Source organism: Sorex fumeus, unplaced genomic scaffold (genome assembly GCF_029834395.1).
Source record: "Sorex fumeus unplaced genomic scaffold, SorFum_2.1 ptg000041l, whole genome shotgun sequence".
Taxonomy (NCBI): Eukaryota; Metazoa; Chordata; class Mammalia; order Eulipotyphla; family Soricidae; genus Sorex; species Sorex fumeus.
In genome coordinates this window covers 7987882-8010816 of record NW_026606098.1, presented here as the reverse complement: position 1 = coordinate 8010816, position 22935 = coordinate 7987882, and the positions used below count along the sequence as shown (strand labels likewise).

General features: G+C 62.9%; 4 protein-coding genes across 6 annotated transcripts; 1 reads left to right on the top strand and 3 right to left on the bottom strand.

The window, feature by feature from the left end:
• On the top strand, window positions 1-10987 carry CRLF1 (cytokine receptor like factor 1). Of its 2 annotated transcripts, none has more exons than XM_056119536.1 (9): window positions 1-115; window positions 5718-5999; window positions 6377-6506; window positions 6734-6903; window positions 7579-7736; window positions 8390-8558; window positions 10177-10364; window positions 10459-10501; window positions 10707-10987. In XM_056119536.1, exons 1-9 carry the CDS (start codon window positions 4-6, stop codon window positions 10715-10717), a joined length of 1263 nt encoding a protein of 420 aa, XP_055975511.1. In that variant the 5' UTR covers window positions 1-3; the 3' UTR covers window positions 10718-10987. The 2 variants fall into 2 exon arrangements, with proteins under 2 accessions (XP_055975511.1, XP_055975510.1); XM_056119535.1 differs by having other exon boundaries at window positions 10454-10501; window positions 10707-10801.
• A 324-nt stretch (window positions 10988-11311) lies between these two features.
• Window positions 11312-13536, bottom strand: REX1BD (required for excision 1-B domain containing). 2 transcript variants are annotated; one of them, XM_056119483.1, is made up of 5 exons: window positions 13407-13536; window positions 13223-13305; window positions 12665-12869; window positions 11925-12004; window positions 11312-11486 (listed from the first exon to the last, which is right to left on the bottom strand). In XM_056119483.1, the coding sequence occupies exons 1-5, from the start codon at window positions 13503-13505 to the stop codon at window positions 11414-11416; spliced, it is 540 nt and encodes a 179-aa protein (XP_055975458.1). In that variant the 5' UTR covers window positions 13506-13536; the 3' UTR covers window positions 11312-11413. The 2 variants fall into 2 exon arrangements, with proteins under 2 accessions (XP_055975458.1, XP_055975459.1); XM_056119484.1 differs by having other exon boundaries at window positions 12665-12711; window positions 13223-13531.
• A 663-nt stretch (window positions 13537-14199) lies between these two features.
• On the bottom strand, window positions 14200-15442 carry UBA52 (ubiquitin A-52 residue ribosomal protein fusion product 1). Its single transcript, XM_056119471.1, has 4 exons — window positions 15345-15442; window positions 14759-14872; window positions 14574-14660; window positions 14200-14481 (listed from the first exon to the last, which is right to left on the bottom strand). Exons 2-4 carry the CDS (start codon window positions 14859-14861, stop codon window positions 14285-14287), a joined length of 387 nt encoding a protein of 128 aa, XP_055975446.1. The 5' UTR covers window positions 14862-14872; window positions 15345-15442; the 3' UTR covers window positions 14200-14284.
• A 777-nt stretch (window positions 15443-16219) lies between these two features.
• KXD1 (KxDL motif containing 1) lies at window positions 16220-20728 on the bottom strand. Its single transcript, XM_056119465.1, has 5 exons — window positions 20611-20728; window positions 19224-19348; window positions 18089-18241; window positions 17057-17103; window positions 16220-16923 (listed from the first exon to the last, which is right to left on the bottom strand). The coding sequence occupies exons 2-5, from the start codon at window positions 19322-19324 to the stop codon at window positions 16685-16687; spliced, it is 540 nt and encodes a 179-aa protein (XP_055975440.1). The 5' UTR covers window positions 19325-19348; window positions 20611-20728; the 3' UTR covers window positions 16220-16684.
• Window positions 20729-22935: the final 2207 nt, after the last annotated feature.

Here is a 22935-nt window from a genome sequence, read left to right as displayed (position 1 = left end):
CCCATGCCCGCCGGCCGCCCGAGCCCCGCCGCCCAATCCGCGCGGCGGCCGCCGCCGCTGCTTCCCCTGCTTCTGCTCTGCGTCCTCGGGGCGCCGAGAGCCGGATCGGGAGCTCGTGAGTAGCCGGCACACCGATCTCCCCTGCCCGCCGGGGCCAAGAGCGTGCGCCCTGGGGGCAGCCGCGGGGGGGAGGGGGCGTGGGCGCCACCTGGACGCCCGGGGAACAAAGAAAGGCGCCCCCCGCGCGGCCCTCGGGGCGCCCTCACCTGCGGGGCGCACGGCCACGCACGCCTCGGTCCCCGGGCTCTGCCTCCCGAGCCCGAGGCCTTCTTACCTAGGCTACGCAGCCACGGACGCCCGCGCCGGTCCCCGGGGGTCGCGGGGCCGCGGCCTGGGACCCTCCGCACGGCGGGATGCGGTGGGCGCACGCGACGGCGCCCGCGGGCTCGGAGTCTCGGCGGCCGCGGGGCACGGCTCCCGGGCGGGGGCGCACGCGGTAGGCGCGCTGGGTGCCGGCCCCGAGCGCCCCCCCACCCCGTGAAGGGATGAGCCCCGCGAGGAAGGCGGGGCGGGAAGGGGGCCGCTCTGGCCGCCTTGGCGCGCGTCCCGGGGTCCCCGGGGACGCGCCTCTCCGCGGGCCGGCGCCGCCGCCCTCCCCCGGCGGGACCCCGCTCTCGGGGGTCCGCGGAGTCCCCTCCACGGGCGGCTCTCGGCGGCGTTCCCGGCCGGGCTGCGCTGGAAGCCTCCGGCGAGAGCAATCTGTGAGCCAGTGGGAGTTCGGGCACCGCGGGCCCAGCCCGGGGCGGGGCGGGCCGGGGTGGGGGGGACTGCCACCGGGAACCCCCGGGGGCCGGGCTGGCCGCGACCCCCGCCCAGTGGGGCGCTGCGGGCCCCGCACCCGGCGCACCCCCCTGCCCGGACACCGTCCCCACATCCAGCCCCGCTCTCGGACACACCCAGAGCCACACAAAGACTCACTGGCGTGTGGCCCGTCACCCTCGCCCTCAGCTCGCGCTCGCTGCGTCCCAGATGCACATTCGCACACCATCGAGGCGCACACACATTCCATCTCCGACACACACACATGCGTGGTCACACACCCGTTCCGAGGGGGAGGCCGGGCCGGGGCGCGCTGGCGGCCGCCGGCTTCTGCCACGCCACCCGCGCACAGGTCTGGGGCGCGCGCTGCCGCGGCACAGAGGCCCGGGTGGACCCCCGCTGCCTGGGGTGTTGCAGGCTCCCCCTAACGGGCTGGTCGGGCACCTCCGGGGCCTCTGCTGGAAGACCAGCTCACCTCTGGTGGTGGGACAGGTGGGGGCTCTGGAGGAGTCTAAGGAAGGTGGGGGACCCCCGCCCACCCTGAGTGAGGGATTTTGTTTTCCTAGCCCCTGGAGCAGAGGGAAAGGGGTGGGGTGTGTGTGTGTGTGTGTGTGTGTGTGTGTGTGTGTGTGTGTGTGTAGAGGGGTCGTTGTACGGGTGGATGTTTTTTCCTTTAAGGGGAAAAAAATTAAATAAACGGTTCTCACACCTCCACAATATGTTTCTACTTACCGGGTGTCTTAGCACCTGAGCTCTGGGCAGGAGAGCCATAAAGCGGTTGTAGGTATAGGCCAGCCAGGAGACAGGGACCCCTGCGGGGCGCCCGGGATGGGGCCACCTCCCGCCCTGCCAGCGAAGTTTCACACTTTTCCCTTTTAAAACACATGGTGTTCCTTTTAACAGCACCAGTGGCTCCGGGTTGGGGAGAGGCGGGGTGTGGAGGGAAGAACTTGTAAAGGCCCTAGCTCTGTGGGAAGGCGGGGAGGACACAGGAGGGGTGTCCAGAGGCCCCACCCAGTGCAGGGATGGCGTTGGTGAGCGTTCCAAGAGCCCCCAGACGGAGCCAAGCCGTCCTCCATCCCGACCTCAGTGCATTGTGCCGGCTGCTCTCCCCAGCTTCCCAGGGGCTCCTGGTGGATACTGCAGCCCCAGGGCCCCCGCATTTCTGCTCCTTACCCACCCCTCTCCCAGGTAGGATGGAGCTCCCTTCTGTAGGGGCGCAGGAGGCTGAGTGCAGGGCAGGGGAGGGCCGAGGCTCAGGTGCCCAGCTGGGCTTGGCATCCCCATCCCAGGAGGCGGCCTCCCTCTGACCTCCCCTGCTGGGGTTTGGGAGCATGAGGGGGGGACCTGGCCTGTCCAGGCCCGCCTGGCCTTGCCCCCGCGCCCCGTCCCCCGCCCAGCCCCGGGAGGGCAGCTGCAGCTGTTGGCAGGCGGGCCACGCCAGCCCCGGCCAGGCAGCCATGGTAAGAGGGGTACACTGACCTCAGCCAAGCACCCCCCCAGCCCCTTCTCAGCCCGGCCAGGCTCTGCTTGGGGGTGGCGGGGCTGAAAGGGGGCCAGGGGGTCCTGGGCAGGCCTGGCCGTGCCTCCCACCCGGCTGGAGGTGGGGGGCAGGCAGGAAGCGGTGGGTGGGCCGGGGCAGAAACGCTGGCTGGCACGCCCGAGTTCATGCCGAAGGAATTCCGAATTAGCGGGCGGCTGGCTGCTGGGACCTCCGGGGCGGCCCCTGGCCCCCCCCCCCCCGCCCCCCGGCCGCCCCCGCCTCCCCGGCGCTGGCCCGCTCTGCCGGCTTCTTCGCACGGACGCCGAGACCTCCAGCGAGCCGTGGGCCAAGCCCCAAACGCAGCTCCCGTCCCAGGCTCCGGCGAGACCCGGCCCTGCAGCCAAGTTTGCCCCGGAAAATCGTCAGCGCTGGGCCCAGGAGCCCTGTCCACCCCACCTCGCCCATCTGGGGGCAGTGAGAGCCGGGCCAGCCCTCCCCTGGGGCAGGATCACCCCGTCCTTAGCTGCCTCGGGCAAGCGGGGGCTGTTCCCCACCTCCCAGTCCCTAAGCTCTGACAGGGAAACTTTTAAATGTAAATGTAAATTCCTCCCCTGTTCACTGCCCTGGAATCTGCTTCCTGAGGGCTGGCCACTGAGCTCATTGACTGAGCTTCTGCCCCAGGACTTTTACACCTCTGCCCTTGCCTGTACCCACTCCCGTCTCTGCCTGTGTTCTTCACTCCCTTTAGCCGGCCTGACCATCCGGCCGGCTTTCCCATCTCTGTCGGTCAGCTTTTCTCTTCCTCTTCTTCTGTCTGTTCTTGGTCCCCAAGCAGCCTTGCTGTCCGGAGGGCGCAAAGCTGAGAAATGAGGCAGGGTACCCCCCCACCCCCGCTCCTGAGTGAGTGAATGGAGGAGGGGTGAGTGAGAGAGGGGTGGGTGAGTGAAGGAGGAGGGAAGGAGGGATGAGGGTGGCAGGGGTGGGCTAATGAAGGAAGGGTGATGGAGGGAGGGATGGTGGTGGGAGGAGTGAGGGGAGGGGTGAAGGGAGGGATGGGTGAGTGGAGGGGTGAGGTAGGAAGGAGTGAGTGAGGGTGGGTGGGTGAGAAGTCTTCACCATGGCCCAAACCGGGAGAAGCTCTTCGCAAAGCCCCAAGAACCGTACCAGTGTGTGAGCGGCAGGAGATGGGGGTTCCTGGGAAGACAGCCTCCAGACAGGGTGCTGAGAGGACCATGCCTCCCCCACCCCACCATCTGCGCACCTCAGTTTCCCCAGAGTCCGCTTCCGAGGGAGGCTGAGACCCTCAGTGCACCATCCACCACCTGTACACTTTGGGGGGTCGAGGGGTCACTTCGTCCTGCTAATGAGGGAAACCCAAGGGTGTCCAGTCCCTTTGGCTAAGGGTGGGGTTCTGTGCGGTGGCTGCCCTGTTTCTCCCTCTCAGACGCTCCCTGATGCTCTCTCTGAGGGGGAGATCCTTTGTGGGGGAAGGGCCTCAGGCGCCTCCTGGGAACCCTGAGGCGGGGGGGGGGGGGGGGGGGTTGTGGGGGGGGTGGGGGGGGTTGGACCTCACCTGCGCACCAGCCCTTTGCTGGCTAGGCAGGATTCTGTGACAGCACCCGGGGCTCTGGGAGCACTGGGGAGCGCGCACTTCTGTTTCCTGTTGCTCGGAGGAGGAAAGGACTCCGCAGGATGAGTCTGCTGCGGGTGTGGAGGGGTGACAGCTTGTGGCACATTGGCTCCGCCTGGAAGCCCACGCGAGCCCACGGGCTTGTGGTTGGTTGGCGTGGCCTTAGGTTTGCGCTCCTCCTGGCTCTGGGCAGGTTCCCGCGGACCGTCAGCCATGGCCCGTTGCTCCCGGCTCCGCTTTGTCCAGGGGGTCCAGGTTCTGCTCTCATATCCCCCCAGAGTTGCCAGAAGTGACCCCCAAGCACTAAGAAATGGCCACCTAAGGGCTTTTAACAGTCAGGATTGACATGGCCTGTGGGGCTGGGGAGGAAGTCCAGGGGCGAAGGTGTTGGCCTTGGATGCGGCTGGACCTTGGTTTGGATTTGATCCCTTGTACTATATACACTTTGAGCGCAGAGCCAGGAGTGATCCCTGAGTGCAGAGCCAGATGTGAACCCTGAGCACAGACATGGGAGTGATCCCTGAGTATGGAGCAAGGAGTGCGCCCTGAGCACAGAGCCGGGAGTCACCCCTGAGCACAGAACCAAGAGTCAGCCCTGAGCACAAACCCAGGAGTCAGCCCCAAGCACAGATCCAGGAGTCAGCCCCGTGCACAGACCCAGGAGTCAGTCCTGAGCACAGACCCAGGAGTCAGCCCTGAGCATAGAGCCAGGAGTCAGCCTTGAGCACAGAGCCAGGAGTCAGCCCTGAGCACAGACCCAGGAGTCAGCCCTGAGCACAGACCCAGGAGTCAGCCCTGAGCATAGAGCCAGGAATCAGCCTTGAGCACAGAGCCAGGAGTCAGCCCTGAGCACAGACCCAGGAGTCAGCCCTGAGCACAGACCCAGGAGTCAGCCCTGAGCATAGAGCCAGGAGTCAGCCCTGAGCATAGAAGTAAAGGTCAGCTGCTGGGGTTAGGAAAGACTGACCTGGCCTGAGGACTATGGTCTGGAATATATAGAGAGAAATCCCCGGGAGTAAATATTATTCAGAGTCAATTAACTCCCACATTACAAAGCATAGCATCAACTGTCTTCTTGTGTCTCTACAAAAAGGACATTGCTAAGCCATGCAAGTGACATAAAGAAAAGAGAAAGCAATATCGGATTATTAGTGCCTGAAGGAATTGGGTTTGTCTCAAGGGCACTGTTGTGGGAGTAGCTCAATAAACCTAAGCTCCCAGTGGGAGGAGCAAGGAACCCAATGTTACCCAACAGTCAGCCCCGAGAACAGAGCCAGGAGTGAGCCCTGAGCACAGTTGGGAGTGTTCCCAGAGGCAGCTTGGATTGTCCAAAAATGAGAGTACAGGGGCTGGAGAGATAGCACAGCAGGTAGGGTATTTGCCTTGCACGTGGCCGACTCAGGTTCGATTCCCAGCATCCCATATGGTCCCCCGAAGACCACCGGGAGTAACTCCTGAGTGCAGAGCCAGGAGTAACCCCTGTGCATCACGGTGGGGGGGGGGGCAAAAAGAAAAAAAAATGAGTACAGTGACAAGGGCCTGGGACTAAGACTTAGTACAGGACCCAAGTAACTGTCTGGCACAAGGTTGTGACTGTTGGGACCCCAGTTCCATCCTGATGCCATGCAGGGCCCCCCAGCGCCTCAGGTGTGGTCCAAACCCCCACCCCCATGCCCGGAGTGGCTGGGACAGTCATAGCGTGAGCACCAGGCTATGAGTCCACAGGAGCGGGAAGGGGGACCCCGGGTTTCCTCCCCGACCTGACCTTGCTCCTCTCTGCCCCAGACACCGCTGTGATCAGCCCCCAGGACCCCACACTCCTCATCGGCTCCTCCCTTCAGGCCACGTGCTCAGTGCATGGGGACACGCCGGGGGCCACAGCCGAGAGTCTCTATTGGACACTCAACGGGCGCCGCCTGCCCCCCGAACTCTCCCGGGTGCTCAACGCCTCCACCCTGGCCCTGGCCCTGGCCAACCTCAACGGGTCCAAACAGCAGTCGGGTGACAATCTGGTGTGCCATGCGCGTGACGGCAGCATCCTGGCCGGCTCTTGCCTCTACGTGGGCCGTAAGTGGTCCCGACCTCCACCCTGGGCTCACGGGTCGCGCTGAGTGCACAGTGATGCTGACTTAGGGCTCTAGACTCAGCCAACAAGCCCCCCATCCTCCAGACCCTGGGCTTGCACTTACTTTGGAGAGACAGCACGGGGTGGGGGGAGCACTGGCCGGTCATGCGGCTAGCCTGGGTTTGGTGCCCGGTACTGCATAGGGTCGGCTTAGACCTGGCAGGAGAGATCCCTGAGCACTGGGCCAGGAGTCTTCCCTGAGCACTGCTGGGTGTGGCTCAGTGAAAACAAAACATTGGGCCTTGTTTACCCAGGTAGAGGTGCACAGCGCACAGCTGCCAGTATCTCCCCCAGCGTCTGCCCCCACTTTCTTCCCCAGTGCCCCCCGAGAAGCCTTTTAACATCAGCTGCTGGTCCAAAAACATGAAGGAGCTGACGTGCCGCTGGACACCTGGGGCGGGGGGAGAGAGTTTCCTGCGCACCAACTACTCCCTCAAGTACAAGCTGAGGTGGGTGCAGCTCCCCCAAAGTCTGGACTCGGGGGGCTGGAGTGATAGCACAGTGAGGAGGGCATTTGCTTTGCACATGACTGACTGGATTCAATCTCCGGCGTCCCTCAAAGTTCCCCGAGCCACACCAGTGAGATCCCTGAGCTCAGAGCCAGGTGTGCCCCCCACAAAAAACCCTAAAATGAAAAAACCGTGTCTGAATGGGAGCCCCTGATGCCCACCCACAGGTGGTATGGACAGGACAACACGTGTGAGGAATACCACACCGTGGGCCCCCACTCCTGCCGCGTGCCCAAGGACCTCGCCCTGTTCACGCCTTATGAGATCTGGGTGGAGGCTGCCAACCGCCTGGGCTCGGCCCGCTCGGATGTGCTCACACTGGACATCCTGGACGTGGGTGAGCCCCAAGCCCGCTCCCGGGGCCCGTCCCAACCCTCGGCCCTGCTCCAGGTCCCCCCTACCACAGCAGCCAGAGCCCCCCTCTACCCCCACTCTGCTGAGAACACCTGGCTGAGCATCTCCCCCTCAGCTTGGCCCAGGTGTGCGGGAGGGAGGGGGCCCCCAGGGAGCTGGGAAGGGGGCGCCCAGGGCAGGGCGCCCCAGGAAGCCGCAGCCTGGAGCTGGGGGGGGGGTGCAGGCAGGAGGCAGGAAATGGATGATCTGTGAGTAGAATTGGGCCTAATCTAATTAGGAGGTTTCTCAGCCCAGAGCAGGCCTGTGTTTTAACCCTTTCCGCCCCTTACTGAGGCCTCACAGGGAGCGGCCAGCCCTCCTTGCTGCCCAGAAGGATCCCAGAAAGACTTCTGAGCCGCGTGGGGCCATTGCCCTTCCCAAAATCAGCTTCCTGAGATGTGAGGCTGCAGGATGCAGTCCTGAATTGTCCTTAGGGGTCAAGTAAGGACCGGGGTCAAGTGAGAAGGCACTAGGGGCAGGTCTCTGGCTGCTTTCCAACCCCCGGGCACTGGCTGCCTCTAGCCCCTTGCTCCTGGGCTGGGCCCAGTGAATGCTGGACTGTCAGAGGCCCAGGAGAGCCCAGGACTCACCCTACCTGTGCACCCCACTGCCCCCACAGTGACCACCGACCCTCCACCCGAGGTACACGTGAGCCGCGTGGGGGGCCTGGAGGACCAGCTCAGCGTTCGCTGGGTGTCACCACCTGCCCTCAAGGATTTCCTCTTCCAAGCCAAGTACCAGATCCGCTACCGTGTGGAGGACAGTGTGGACTGGAAGGTGCTGGCCCCGCCCCAGTCACCGCCCAGTTCTCTGGCCCCGCCCAGTCACCTCCCTGTACTCTGGCCCCGCCCCAGGACCGCCCTGTACTCTGGCCCCGCCCCAGTCACCTCCCTGTACTCTGGTCCCGCCCAGTCACCGCCTTGTTCTCTGGCCCCGCCCAGCCACCACCCTATTTTCTGGCTCTGTCCAGTCACTGCCCTGTTCTCTGGCCCCACCCAGCCACCGCCCTGTACTCTGGCCCGCCCAGTCACCGCCCTGTTCTCTGGCCCCGCCCCAGTACCGCCCTGTACTCTGGCCCCGCCCCAGTCACCTCCCTGTTCTCTGGCCCCGCCCAGCCACCACCCTATTTTCTGGCCCCGCTCCAGTCATCTCCCTGTTCTCTGGCCCCCCCCCAGTCACCTCCCAATTCTCTGGCCCCGCCCAGTCAGCGCCCTGTTCTCTGGCTCCGCCCAGCCACCGCCCTGATCTAACCCCGCCCCACTTACTGCCTCGACCTATGGCCCCGCCTAGTCACCTCCCTGCTCTGGCCCCGCCCCCACTCACTGTCTTGGTCTATAGCCCCGCCCGCCCCTCCTGTCTGGTCCCACCCCATTCAACGTTTAACTCACACACTGACCTCAGCACCTCTGTCCCCTGACCTTGATGCCCAGGTGGTGGATGATGTGAGCAACCAGACCTCGTGTCGCCTGGCCGGCCTGAAGCCGGGCACCGTCTACTTCGTGCAGGTGCGCTGTAACCCCTTCGGAATCTACGGCTCCAAGAAGGCTGGCATCTGGAGCGAGTGGAGTCACCCCACAGCAGCGTCCACCCCCCGCAGTGGTGAGCACCCGCCAGGGCTGGGCGCCGGAGGACCACATAGGCTTCATGCCCAGGGACAAGGGGCCTCAAACTGGGGGTGCTGGCGATCCCCTGGATCTACTGTCTGCAGTGGCTCCTTAAAAAAAAAAAACAAAAACTTGACAGCTGTGGACAGTTGAAAAGCAGCTAGTGGCCCAGAAAGATAGTGCAGGAGATCGCTGCCCGCTTCGCCTGCTGCACACCCTGATTCTGTGCCTGACACAGGAGATAGGTTCAAGAATCCCTGACTACCAACAAGCTGAATCTCCAAAAGGGCAGCAAATGTCTGCACCCACAACTCAGAACCCTGAAAGAGGATGATTCCATAGGAAATAAGATTGCAGCATTAGCTTCAGGGCGTTGGCTCTCCCTCTCCTCCCCCAGCCGGCAGCATGCCCCCTTCCTGTCCAGTAGGTCAGTGTCAGGACCAACATCAGGATGATGAGCCACTTTCCCTTCTGCTCCTGGGGGCCTGGGGGTCAGGGAACCTGGGACTCACCGCCTCCCCCTTGATGGGATCATCCATCAGGGGTATCTTGTGAAATGGTGTGAAGGTGTTTGTGGGGGCGGCTTTGCATGCAGGAGGCCTGGGTTTGGGGCTAGTACCACACCGTCTCACAGTGCGACTTGAGGGTGCTTCCCAAAAAAGGAAGCCAGAAATCATCTGATTGCTCCAATCAGTTGCCTTGTATGCGGCTAACCCTGGTTTGATCCCCCTGGCCTTACTGCTGAGGATGCTGAGGAGCCCCCAGAAAGTTTGCTGGTTCCTCCCAGGGGCCGGCCATCCCCCACAGTCCCTGCGGGCAAGGCCCATTCACATGGGCTGACCTGGAAACTGAGGCCCAGAGAGCGTTCCGGTAAGGGCAGGGCCGGCTTGGCAGAGGCCCCCAGCCCCCGGCGCAGGCCCCTCCAGGTTCGGGGGCGGGCGGGAGCTCGCGGGGGCGGGCCCTGAGCTTGGCCCCCGCTCGTGCCCAGCACCTGTGGAGGCTGCACGGGAGCCAGCAGCGGCCGCTCCGCCGGGGAGGCCGGCAGGGGCGGCGGGGGCCGCGGCCGTGCCAGGGCCTGTCAGCGGGTCCCCGGCGATATTTATGACGTGAGGCCGATGTCCTTATCCGCTGGCCTGCTGGGGGCTGGCCGCGGCGACTGCTCGGCCAGGCCGGCCTCCCATCTGGCCCCACAGGCCACTCCCCACGGCCCCCACCCCAGCGCCCTCCATCTCTCATCTGAGCTTGCCTGACGTTCTGCCCTGCTCGAAGCCTTCCCCCCACCTCCAGCCGAGTCTCCAAGCCCCCGCCCCCTGAATCTCCTGGCCCGCGTCCCCCGCCCCACCCCGCATGCATGCTTTTCCCACTCTCCCCACTTCTCTGCGGCTCCCGTGTCTCCCGGCCTCTCCCCTTCTCCCCCTCCCTTCTGCTCACACCTGGCTCAGGCCACGGGAACCCGGGTCCTGGAGGAGGCTGCAGGGGCCCCTTCCTCCCCCCGGCCCGCCCCGCCCCGCCCCTCCCCTGCTCGGCGCGCAGCTGGGCTGCGGCGGCGGCCCTGCTCCCGCCCCGCGCGCGCCCCCTGCCGGCGCGCCCTGACGCCGCGCTCCGCTCTGCAGAACGGCCGGGCCCGGGCGGCGGGGCCTGCGAGCCGCGGGGCGCCGAGCCGAGCTCGGGGCCGGTGCGGCGCGAGCTCAAGCAGTTCGTGGGCTGGCTCAAGAAGCACGCGTACTGCTCGAACCTCAGCTTCCGTCTCTACGACCAGTGGCGGGCCTGGATGCAGAAGTCGCATAAGACCCGCAACCAGGTAGGAAGGGGGGACCCCGCGGGGCGGGGCGGTGAGGCGGAGTCGGGGGGTGGCCCGCAGCCCCCAGACACTGCGTCCTTCCTTACAAGCACAGGACGAGGGGATCCTGCCCTCGAGCAGACGGGGCGCGGCGAGAGGTAAGGGGATCTGCCAGGTGGGAGGTAAGGTGAGGGAACCCCAGCTCTCTGTCTTAGGGGCGTGGGTCGGAATCATTCCACCCCCCCCCCCCCCCGCCTTCATCTCCTATTTACCTGCACTTAACACCCGTGTGCCTGGCTCTGGGATCCCCAGGAATGTCACCCTAAATAAGAATGCATGCTGGTTAGCCCTCTCTGCTTGTAGGTTCTGCCTGATAAACTCTAGGGACCTGGACGGCCCTGAATCCTGCTGCAAGGCCCGCCGGCCGCCTCCAGATCTACACCCCACACCTGGCGGAGCTGTGGCCTCTGTGTGCACCTGGGGTGCTGTGGGGAGAGCAGAGCTACCCAGAACCCCTGTCAGGGCTGGGGGTGGGCACGAGTGCTGGGATCTACCCCCTATGCCAAGCCCCTCCAAAAGTCTTACTATTTTTTTTTTTAAATAAAAAGCTTTTAGGTGCCCTGCTTCTACAGGTGAGTTTGAAACCAAGGCGTCTCCGGGAGCGGCTGCAGGTTTTGAGGCATGAGAACCCCTGTACCTCTTTACTTCCTAGAATTCCAGGTGCTTTCTGTGCAGATTGGAATAGCAGGTTCAGAACTCTCTGGAGGAAGTTGGGGCGATAGTGCGTGGGGATAGTTGACTTGTATGCGGCTAACCCTGGTTTAATCCTCAGCATCCCATATGGTCCTCTGAACCCCCCCTCCCCGGTGTGGACCCCAAATCAGAACTCCTTGGAGTATTCAGTGTATTGGTTTCTACAGTGGGAAGACCCCTCTCAGCCTGCCCCCACTGGACAGAGACGCAAAAGCTTGCAAAGAAGGTGTTTATTAAGCGCAGAGCAGCTCGGTGAAGGTCTGGCGCCTTGGGGCTCGACCCCCACCAGCTGGCCGTCAGGGCTGGGCCAGGCGCCATCACTGGGTAGATTCTGCATCAAACCTGAGGTCCTGAAGGGCCTCGCTGATCTCCTCCATGGTTTTAATTACCCTACAAGAGCGGATGGGAACTATAAATAAAACCCAGATGGGGTGAATTAGCCCGCCGCGGCGCAGCTCAGCTCCGAGGGGGCTGTGGCAAGCCCCGGGGCCCTCCCCGGCCCCCGCCTCCAGCCTGCAAGGCAACCGGGTGACTATTTGGGTGCCTGGCAGGAGCCGGCCAAAGTGGGTGGGGAGAAGCCCCTCCTGGTGCTAGCCCCCCAGGGGCAGGCAGCATGATGAAGGCAGCGGAGCAGCAGGGGTGTGCCTGTGGGGGGGGAGTGTGGGGGAGGGGGCGGGCTGCGGACCCAGGTGGGGTCGAGCTCCCTAAACGGGGTTGGTGTGCAGGAGGCGCAGCTGTGTCCTGCTTGGTCCTGGGGCATGCGCCCAGGAGACTCCAGAGTTCCACACTCCGCAGCGGGGACCCGAGGAGGAGAGGAGGCGGACTCACTTCGTCTTCAGCTGGTGCTTCTGCTGGCTGTCTTCCTCCTGCGCCAGCTCGGGGCTCCCCATCACTTGCAGCAGAGCCACCTGGCGGGGTGTGGGGAGGACATCACAAGGGCAAAAGGGCACCAGCGATGCGCCCACCGAACTCTGGCAGATCTAGCGGCACCCAGGGGTGGAGCGGGGGCCGGAGTCGAACAAGGCAGAGCTCGGTACCCGAGGCCACCGGTGCCTGGAGCCGGGCTCCTGAGGGGTTAGGGGCGTGTCTAGAGCGCAATATGAGCGGGGCGGGAGACCCACCCGAGTCCCGGCAAATGATTGGTGCAAGGTTGGAGTGGGCGTGGGTCTCGGGGGAATGGGGCGTGGCCCGGACCTGGGAACAGAGTGTTAGCCAGGATTGGCTGTGTCAGAGGAGGCGAGGCCGCGGGGCTCAGCAGCAGGCAGGTAGACCCAGCACTTAAAGCTTTTCGGGCGACCCGAAATGGGCGTGGCCTGAACGTCCACACCCAGCAGAATGGTGAAGCCAGGACTAAAGCCGAAATAGGGTTTGGGGATCGGATCTGGGCTGCCCTGGAATGCTGGAAGCTAGCGATCAGCCGTGAATACCGCGGGGGTGGACAGGAGGTGCCCTGGACAGGGTGCGCGAACCTGGTTGGAACACACCCACTCTATCACGGGGCGCTGCAGGGGCCAGCCCGACAGACGGGGGTGGGTGGGTGGGGTGGGGTTCCGCGGGTCGGGACTCACCGTGACCAGGTGCGTCTCTTCCAGCTGCTGTAGGCGGCGCACGTGGCCTGCGAGGAGTGGCTGCGCTCGGGGTCCGGCCAGCTCAGCCTCCACCGCCAGCACCTCCCGCGAGGCGGCGGCAAAGACCTGGGTCACCTCATGCACGGTGGTGCGGAACCGCGGGAAGTCATAGGGCGGGCCGCTGTTCACGTACTGCCGGTGTGCTCTGCGGCACGTGGGGTGGGGGTGGGGTCCCGAGGCCAATCAAGGCCCGTACCCGCACCCACCACCTAAAAGCCTCCAGGAGAATGTCCCTGGACCCCGTGCAGGGCGCTGCTGAGTCCGAGAGGACCACGACAGGCCTAAAGTCCCGTCGCTTGGGAACGTGAGAAATCCACGCAGAGTGTGGCTCGGGGCTGGGGTCCATGCAGGGGAAAGCGAATCGGCCCCCCCAAGTCTGGAGGTTGTTCCTCCAGTGACGCTACAGCCCGGCGGGGATATAGGCCCGCCCTAGACCGGGCCAACAGGCGTTCCTACGCACCGAACCCGGCCGCCCCACGCACCCCGGCGCCCACTTACTCCTCCAGGCGGCGGAAGGCCTGCGCGCGCTCGCTCTGCAGCTGGTGGACGCGTTGCACCAGCGCCCCAATCGGGGCATCTTTCTACGAGGCGGGGGGTGGAGGAGGGCATGGCCCGGCATGAAGCCGGCGCCCCCGGCCTGACCGCCCACCCCACGCCCGTTCCCGCTCGGGCCCGGGCTCACCCAGGGCCACGTTGCTTCTCGCTCCGGGATTCCGGCGATCGGGGCCGCAACGGGCCCCGCCTGGACGGGCGCCTCGGTCGCGGCCGGAGAGGTGAGCATGACTGTGCGGCCCCGGCACTGCCAGTGACCAACCTGCTCCGCGGCGCTGGCGCCCCCTAGAGGCCCGGAGGCCTCCTGCCCTAAACTGGGAACAGAAACGCATACACCTCGCTGTATTGGGGGCGGGGGGCAACGCGGGACACGAAATCAGCAAGATCCATGGTTTTCTGCACAGGCCTTAGTCTGGTCGGATCTTCCGTTCTCAGACTCCTCTCGCCCTGCTGATCCCTCCGGGGGTGACCCCAGGCTGGCTGCCGGCACACCAGACCTCAGAAGTAGCTGCTGGAGACGCACCCTTAATTCAGAGGGTGGCGGTAACCCAGAGGTAGACGGGTGTGCAGGGGTCATTGCTGACGACTAGCTGGCAGAGTTCATTGGCTCACAGGGACCAGGACCGGATTGTCACAATCTCTAGGGGAAAAAAGCCCACTCTTGTGGAGGCACCTAATAGGTGGGATCAGCGGGTCTCTGCAAGCGTTCCAAACCCTAGTCGAAACCGAATGGAGAGTTCTACCTGAGGGTGCTCCTGGACCCACCCCCACTCAACACCAGCACCTCGGTTTTTCACTGATTTTCCACGAGAACCCCAAGACCACCCCGGCTTATGTTTGGGCAGTGTGAGAATGGAGGAGTAGGAACACCATGCCCCACCCCAGGTGGATGAACAGACGGACACTCGGACACCGATTGCTGCTCCAGTCAATCAAAGGGTAACTTTATTGAGGCAGCAGGGCCTCAATAACGGCAGCCCGGGGGTGCGGCGCATCGAGGGGCCTTCCTTATTTGAGCCTCTTCTTGGGGCGCAGATTGTTGGTGTGCCCGCACTTCTTCTTGCGGCAGTTGACGGCGCGGGGGTGCAGGCGGGCGTAGCACTTCCGGCAGATCATCTTCTCACAGTTGTACTTCTGGGCCAGCTGGCGCAGCGAGGGCTCAATGATGCCCCCGCGGAGACGCAGCACCAGATGCAGGGTGGACTCTAGGGGGGAGGGGGACGTGTCTCAGACCACCCTGCCCCCACCATCCACTGAACTCGGGGTACCCAGGCCTGGAGCGGGAGCCATCGTGTACCTTTCTGGATGTTGTAGTCCGAGAGGGTGCGGCCATCCTCCAGCTGTTTGCCCGCAAAAATCAGACGCTGCTGGTCGGGCGGGATGCCTGCGGGAGAGTCTGTAAGCGCTGGCAGCTCCCCGTCCCCGCGTCATCCCCACCGGCCGGCCCAGGCGAACCCTGATGAGCCCTCGGCCCCCGCTCACCCTCCTTGTCCTGGATTTTGGCTTTGACATTCTCAATGGTGTCACTGGGCTCCACCTCAAGGGTGATGGTCTTGCCCGTCAGGGTCTTCACAAAGATCTGCATCTTTGCGTCTCCTGCCGGGGGGGCGGGGGAGGAGGGAAGTGAGCGGCAGAGACAGCGAGTTGCGGGGCGCGGGTGGTCGCCGGCGGCGACCCGCCCCCTATAGGCCGGGTTGAGGTCCCTCCCCCTGGGCTCCCTTCTCCGTGACGCCCCCCCCCCGCACTTAACGTTCCATTCGTCCCGAACACAAAGGGCTCCGATGCCCGCCGCCCCCTGCAGACCGAGGGAAGTGAGTGGTGGGCAGCAGCCGCGAGGCTACGCGCCTGGAGGCGCCACAGGCCCGGGCCTGGCCCCGCGACGCATGCAGCACGCCCGAGCCGCTCTGCCCGACGGACTCGGAACGGCCCCGCGCCTCGATGGCCGAGGCCCTGGCGGCCCGGCCCCAAGCGCCCAGCCCGGCTCGGAATGCCCCTTCTGCCATCTCCGCGCACCCACACGCGTCCCTGGGCCCCGCAACCCCCCGCCCGGCCCCGGCCCCACGCGAACCCGCAAGGCCGCCGGAATCGACCCGCTCGGCCGCCTCGTTAACGAGAAAGAGGGCGGCGGAACCGGAAACCCGCGATTCGTCTCCGAGGGCGCCTGCGCACGGCGCACGCTGCGGGCTTACGTCACAATCCGAGAAAGCCACGCCCCGAGGCGCCGCCATATTGGGTACTGGCGAGCGAAGCCACAGCGCCTGGAGGCGTGCGGCCCCGAGTCCCAGGAGTGCGGGCCACTTTTCTGGGCGGGTTCACCTACCCACAGCCTAGAGCCTGCGAACCAAAGGGCCAGCGCCAGGGGAGGGACGGGGCACTGATGAGTAGGGTGGAGGGGGTCCTTGGTCACAGACCTGGGGTCCCTAGGCTGGAGCTTAACACTCCTCGGGGTTCCCCAAACCCTGTCAGAAGTGATCCCTGGGAGCACCCAGTAAATGTGGCCCAAGAACCAAATCAAAATACACAAAGATCTGGGGTCCAGGAGGTGGCGACTGCAGAGAGGCTGATGACCCGCTCGAGGGCATCTGAGGAAGGGGGCTGATGGTCACTGGAAGAGCTCCAGGCCTTGGTCTTCTTTTTGAGGCCTGGGAAGCTGGGAACAGTAACCAGCCCGGTGTTACAGAGGAGAGGGTGTTCACAGTGTCCCACTGGGGAGGGGACCACCCCATCTCCACCCTATGAGCCCCTCAAGGGCGGTGCACTCAAAGAATGGCCAGCAAAAGGAACAACACTGAGATGGCCGGAACAGCATGTGCATGCGGCTGTCCTGCCCCCAGTAGACGGAATGCTCCCTGGAAGGGCAGCACCACAGCTGTCGCCCAGCCCATGCCGGCACTGGGCTGTGGGACCCTGGCCAGAAGGAAGGCGCAGCTCAGCGGTGTCCCCTGCTGTTTAGTAGCAGTTTTTATTGGTAATTTCCCAACAGCATCTGTAAACATCGGGTACAAAAATATTCCGTGAAACTCTTTCCAGATCGACCTTGCGCTTGCTGCGCCTCAGACCCAGGCCCAGCAGCCTTGGAACGAGCGACTGGTCTCGGGCTGGGCGGGACCCGCCTTCTGGCCGGAGTGGGCAGCTACAATGAGTTGTGCAGGGTGGGCCGTGGAACGTGCGGCGTGCCAGCTTGCCCACCGGAGGGCCTGGCCATCGCAGGACAGGCAGGGTCAGCTTCCTTTTCTGGAACCTTCAACAGTGACTCTTGGCCGGCTGTGCCAAAGCCTCCAGCCTAGGGAGGGTCTGCAGGAGATGCTCTGGGCGGGATGGGCTGGGGAAAGGCCCCGCTGGATGTCCCAGGATGCGGGCAGTTGACAGAAGCAGAGGCCGAGCTGCTTGGCGGGGCCTTGCCTGAGGTCACTCGCCCAGCGCCTCGACCTCATCATCCTGGTCCGTTGGGCTGCGACCATTGATGGTCGGGGAGCCAGGACGGGCATGAGACAGGTCCTCGAAACCAGGGCTCAGGGACGGCGAGACAGTGGCGGGGCTGGTGTCACACGAGCCAGTGCTCTGCTCCGACGTGGCAATGGTGGTGGTGGTGCTGGGTGGGATGGGGTCCTCGTCCTCGTCCTCCAGAAAACTGGCCTCAGGGATGTCTGTGGGACAGGCGTGGGCTGGGGGAAGGCTCCTCACATGCACCCCCAGGAGACATCTGACAAGGCGCACACCCATGGCTCAAAGGGGTCCTGGGGCTCAGGCTACCCACAGGGAGGGCCCCCCACTACTTACGGCTGAATGCCTCAGGATGCTGCCTGCTCAGCTTCCCTTTCAGTGTCCTGGGGGAGGGAAGGGCACCGGGCTGAGTCCCCATAGCTGCACATACCCCAGACCCCGGGCCGTTACTATCTCACCTGCCACTGGCCTGATCTTGGGAAGTGCTTCCAGTTCCCCCACAGCAGGACCCCCACGGACCACCCTGGCTGAGCCAAGTTCCAGAGGCAAGGGAAGACACAACTACCCCTGCTGTGGGTGAAACCCACAAAAGGCACCCACCCGGGCTGGAGCGATAGTACAGCAGGTAGGGATTTGCTTTGCACGCGGCCGGCCCAGGTTCAATCCCCAGCATCCCATATGGTCGCCCGAGCACTGCCAGGAGTAATTCCGGGGGGCATGAGTCAAGAGTAACCCCTGTGCATCACTGGGTGTGACCCAAAAAAGTAATTAAAGAAAAAAAAAAAGCACCAACCCTGGGCTCTTGGCAGGCGCTCCCACACCAGACTGGTCCCCCAGAAAAGATCCATGCTTGTGAAGCGAGGTTGCTCGACCCAGGGCTGAGCACTTTCCTCTTACCCCCGTCTCTGTGCTCAAAAACAGTCTGGGGAGGCCAGAGCTATAGCACAACTGGGAGGGCGCTCGCTTTATATGCAGAAGACCTGGGTTTGGTTCCCAGCCTCCCATAGGATCCCCTGAGCACCTCCAGGAGTGATTCCTGAGTGCAGAACTAGAAGGAACCCCTGAACATTGCCAGGTATGGTGGTCTCTGCAAAAAAAGTAAATAAATAAATAAAAATAAACGGGTCGTGGTCAAAAAAGGAAAACACAGTTCGGGGAGGGCCTGGGATCCCAAGCTCATCTGCCCCGCAGAAGGCAGGGGCCGGCCACACCCCGGCACTGTGAGTCAGGGGCCAGGCTGCATTACTGCTACCTAAATAAATCCGAAGCTTTGGGGGGGCTACTCCCGTTTGAGTCCTGTCACCACTGGCCCTGAGCTGCACCCCGTGGCACCCGAGGAGCAGAGGTTCCCCACGCGCAACCACGCACCGGATGCGGCGGAAGATGCTGTCCAGGTCGCGCTTGAGCTCCACCAGGGCGCGTGTGTGCTGCAGGAAGCGCTCGCTCATCTGTTGCAGGCGCGCATTGGACAGTCCATTGAAGTTCAGTAGCATCTCGTTGGTCTTTTCAAAGCGGTCCAGCCTGGGGGACCAGAGCGATAGTTCAGTGGGTAGGGCATTTGCCTTGCACGTGGCCGATCTGGGTTCAATCCCCAGCATCCCATATGGTCCCCCAAGCACTGCCAGGAGTAATTCCTGAGTGCAAAGCCAGGAGTAACCCCTGATCATTGCTGAGTATGACCCCAAAAGCAAAACAACAACAACAACAAAATCAAAGAGGTCCGGCCTGTGGCAGGGGTGGGCTGCGGGTGTTGCACTGATGGCAAGAGCAACCTGCAGCCCCTACACCCCGCTCCCACCCCAAACTCCTCTCAGGCCTCCAAAACAAATGTGAATGTCCTGCCCTCCCAAGGGACACTTGGAAACTCTGCTCCTCTCCCTGGAGGGGCTCCCCTGGCTTGGGCCTGATCCCACCTGACCTCATGGGGCCAGGAAGGTGGCTGTCGGCTTTGTGTCGCCTCAGTGGGAGAATTTGGGGGATGAGGGACAAACAGGTTTCTGTCATGCCTGGACAGGGCAAGAGAGAGGCCCCGGCACCGGGAGAGAGACTCCACACCCCCAAAGCAGGAGGGAGCAGAGCAGGGCTGAGCCTGAATGAGGCTGGTTCCTGTCCCGCACCATCTGCCCGACCCCAGCTCTGGACAGCCCCTGACTTCTGAGGAGGGAAGGGGGCACTCAGCTCACCCTGGACACCCGAACTCGCAGACCTGCTCCCCTGAGACCGCCAGCCCACAGGCCCTTCACCCTGTGCTCAGCCTCTTGCCTTTCCTCTGCATTCCTTTCTGTTTGTTTTTGGGCCACACCCAGCAGTGCCCAGGGGTTCCTCCTGGCCTGCATACAGGAATCACTCCTGGCAGTGCTCGGGGGACCCGATGGGGCACTGGGATGGAACCGTGTGTGCATGCAGAGGCAAATGCCCTCCCCGGGGCCGGCTCTTCTACATTTCTCACGGCTTCAAGCCAGCTCTGCACACAGCAGAAATCACCGGGCGGAACTGGGCTCACATGTTCTTCTGGGCCAGGATGATGGCGTTGACGTCTTCCGCATTCACCATGCTCAGGATGCGGCTGCAGAAAACCCTCGAGGCCGAGTCCGGCGGCTCCATCTCTTTCTCTTCCTCCTCCGCAGTCTGAAAGGGGGAAGGGAGGCGTGGACATGGGGACACGGGGAGGCTGCGGGTCATCGGTGCTTGCTCCCCCAGGGGCTCTGAGCTCACCCCCCCCCCCCCCCCCCCCCCGAGGATGGCCTGGTTTCCCCATGGCCTCCAGAGCTCCTGAAGGCATCACTGTACCTCCATCTCCACCTCTCCTGCTCAGAGCCCCCAGGAACCCCCAGGGAGGGGACAGTCAAGCTTCAGAGGCTCGCAGTGACGCACAATCTGACCCAGGTCAGGAACCAGTACTGCTATGGGCTGGGGGGCAGAAGGATGACAGACCCCAGCAAAGTCATTCTCGCGGGCCCAAGGGCTTGAGAGGCACCGGAGAAGGCCCCAGGTTTCCTGAGTACCACTAGGAAGCGACAGCACCCCTGAAATAAAAGATGGACAAAGCGGAAACTGGAAGAGGGGGCAGGTGCAGGGAGCTGCTAAACGGGCTGCACCCCAGCACTGCACTAACCGTCTCCCAACGCCAATTTTTTTTTTCTTTTAATTCAGGGACAGAGAGGCTTCAGGGGCCCAGAAGTCATGAGCACGCAGCACTGCCAGCACCTAAGGATATACACACGCCGGCACACCCGCGGGGTCCCAGTTGCCTCCACCAGGAAGCCTTCGGGAACTGACAGCCGTTCCGTTCCCGTATCTGGGTGGAAAGGAGCATGCGAGGGCTCCGGTCTCTGCGGCACACTCGGCAGAGACTGGGTGTCCAGCTAAGTGGGGCGGGCCTGTGACCTTGGGCACTCCCCCCTCCTCGCTCGCTTTCCCCTCAGGATCCAAGGAAGGAGAATCAGGGCATCGCCACTGTGATAAAGGACAGGGACACGGGGCAGGAAGGTTCCTCCAAAGAAGGGGACGGATGTGAAGGGCCGCCGCAGGGTGCTCATGAGACACTTCGTGCCTCCCCGCCGCTTCCACACAAGCTTCGTCCACTACCCGGTCAACCCCACAAGGCGGCCACCCCATTCGGCTCCTTTCCCGCCCGGCCCCTGACGCCACGCGGGACACGCCCGACTGCAGACGCGCCCCACGGCCCCAACGCTAGCGACCCCGCTTCCCGCATCTGGGCGAAGTGCAGCGCGTCCGCGGCGCGCGGGCGGGGGCGGGCGTGTGCGCGGACACGGGCCGCTTGGGCAGCGAGCGGTGCCCCCGCCGCGGTGCGACCACCCGTGCGGCACCACATCGAGCCCCCGGCCCCGCGCCCGCCCCGCCCCCGGCCCCGGCGGCCGCGGCCGCACCTGCACATCTGGCGGCCTTGCTCGCGCTTCCGGGATGGCGCCCGCGCCACCGTGACGTCATCACGCAGCCGACGTGCGAGCGCGCGCGCACGGAACGGAGACGCGCCCGGGGGGGTGGGTGGGAGCGAGAGGCCGACGTAGCGTCCGTACGCGCCTGCGTCACGGCCGGGAGCCAATCCCGCCGCCCCCTCCCGCGCCTGTGCAGTCCGCGGCCAAGCCGGACTCTCCAGCGGGCCGGAAGTGAGCGGGGAGGCCGGAAGACATCCCCTGGGGGGACCGGGAATTTTCCCCGTCCCGCGGCAGAAATCCCAGCTATGCTCTTTGGAGCCCATTTCTGGGCCAGGCTCCCCGCTAGAGTCCCCGGTTGCATTTATTCCTGGTCTTAGCGTCCCCCTCTCATTGATGCAGCCTCCTTCTCTGACCCTTCGGGACCTGCCTATCCGTTTTATGGAGTCTTACTTTGGGGATTTGGACGTTTCCGGATCTTGGTTCTATTTTGACACATCTTTTTCTCTTTCCAGCCCTTTTAAGATTTGTATCCGTTTTTCAAAATATTTTGGTTTCTCTGTTGTTATCGGGAGCTCTTTGTATATATTTGTTGTTTTTACTTTTACTTTTTTTAAACTTGTTTATTTTGTCTTTGGGGAGGTTTTGTGGTTTTGGGGATCGACGCCAGGGCCTCCCCGTTTGCATGCGGCTGCAAAGCCGTGAACCACCACTCAACGGCTGAGCCGTGAACCACCAACCCAACCTATGTTACTCTGGGTTCCATCAGTCTGAGTTTGTTCCTTGGGAGGAGATTCACCACACACTGTACTGGCTCGGTGGGCACAATAGATCCATGTGGCCTCATTGGTGACATTGATCTTAAAGACTTGCAGAAAGCAGGTCTGCCACATTCACTTGCAACTGTTGTCTCTTAGGCAATGAATTTAGTGGTTAGGATACTTAGGAGACTATGGGAATAGTGTTGGTTTTTTTTTTTTAATTTATTTATTTTGCATACCCATTTCTCCACCAGCGCCCATTTCCCACCACCATGGATCCCAGTATCCATCCCCCCCAACCCCCCCATCCCATCCTGCCTCTGTGGCAGGGCATTCCCCTCTTTCTCTCCTTTTGGGTGTTGTGGTTTACAAAAGACTTAAGTCTGATTTTCAGGGAGAAACGTTGGATGATTTACTTTACATTGATTACTTTGTATATAAGGATTGGAAAGAATGTCCTGGTGCCCGCTTGCAGGCTCATGGTCATCGGGGTTCCATCTGCAGAAGGCGGGATGCAGCACCTACCCCATCTGGGACCTCCCCGTGATATCAGCTCTGTTTGGGACCTGGAGCATTCTCCGAGAGCTGTGGCGCCGCCCAGCCGGTTTTCTTCTTTGTTGCGCTGTAAGATGGTGCTGGGGGGGAATAGTGAATAGTGTTTATTTTTTAAACACATTTCTTCTCACTGGGTTTAGCATATTTTCCTGGCTCTGCCCCACAACAGTTATTCCAGTCGTTTTTGTGTAACAGCGATTTTGTTGTTATTTTTTTGTGTTTGGAGTCTGGATCCAAACCCCGGGATCTCGCGTATTGAAGCCATGCTCCTTGTAGCTGAGCCACATCCTGGCCCACTGTTAATTAGAATTATAGAGGCCAGAGAGATGTTTACCTTGAATGCAGCTGACTGGTTCGAGCCCTGGGGCATGACATATCACATCTGTCCCCCAAGCACTGTTAGGAGTGATCCCTGAATGCAGAGCCAAGAGTAAACACTGAGCACTGCTGGGTATGCCCCCCCCACCAAAAAAAAGGCCCTAACTAAGGGAATGAATAGATGAGCAGATCATATATATATAAAAGGAAATAGCAAATCAGGTTGCGGGGCATGAGGTCACTGGCAGGTGAAGGGTCAGGAAGGAGAAAGGGCGTGTATGCCCTGTGTCTGGCAAAGTCCACCTGAAGATGGGCAGGGAGCTGAGAAGGGGGAATTTCTGTTTCTTTGTAGGGAAGAGGAAGGCCACCTCAGGGCCCATAGCTGGAGGCTTGGCCCCAAGCTTCAGAGCCTCCAATAGCAGTCCAGGGTCTAGCAAGCCCGTCTTATTGGACTCCTCATTGCCCTTGGGCAGATAGTTCCTGTGGGCCATTAACAACACCGGGGCTGGAGGATGACAAGAGAGATCATTTCAGGGGGCCAGCCAGAGGTTCTGTGACCCCTGACTGCCCTCCCTCCCTCCTATAATGAGTTTTTTCTGAGTCACCCCTCCACCCCACCCCACTGGATGCACGCGCAAACACACACACAACCACAGTGTGGTGCCCTGACTGTGAAGGTTCAGAG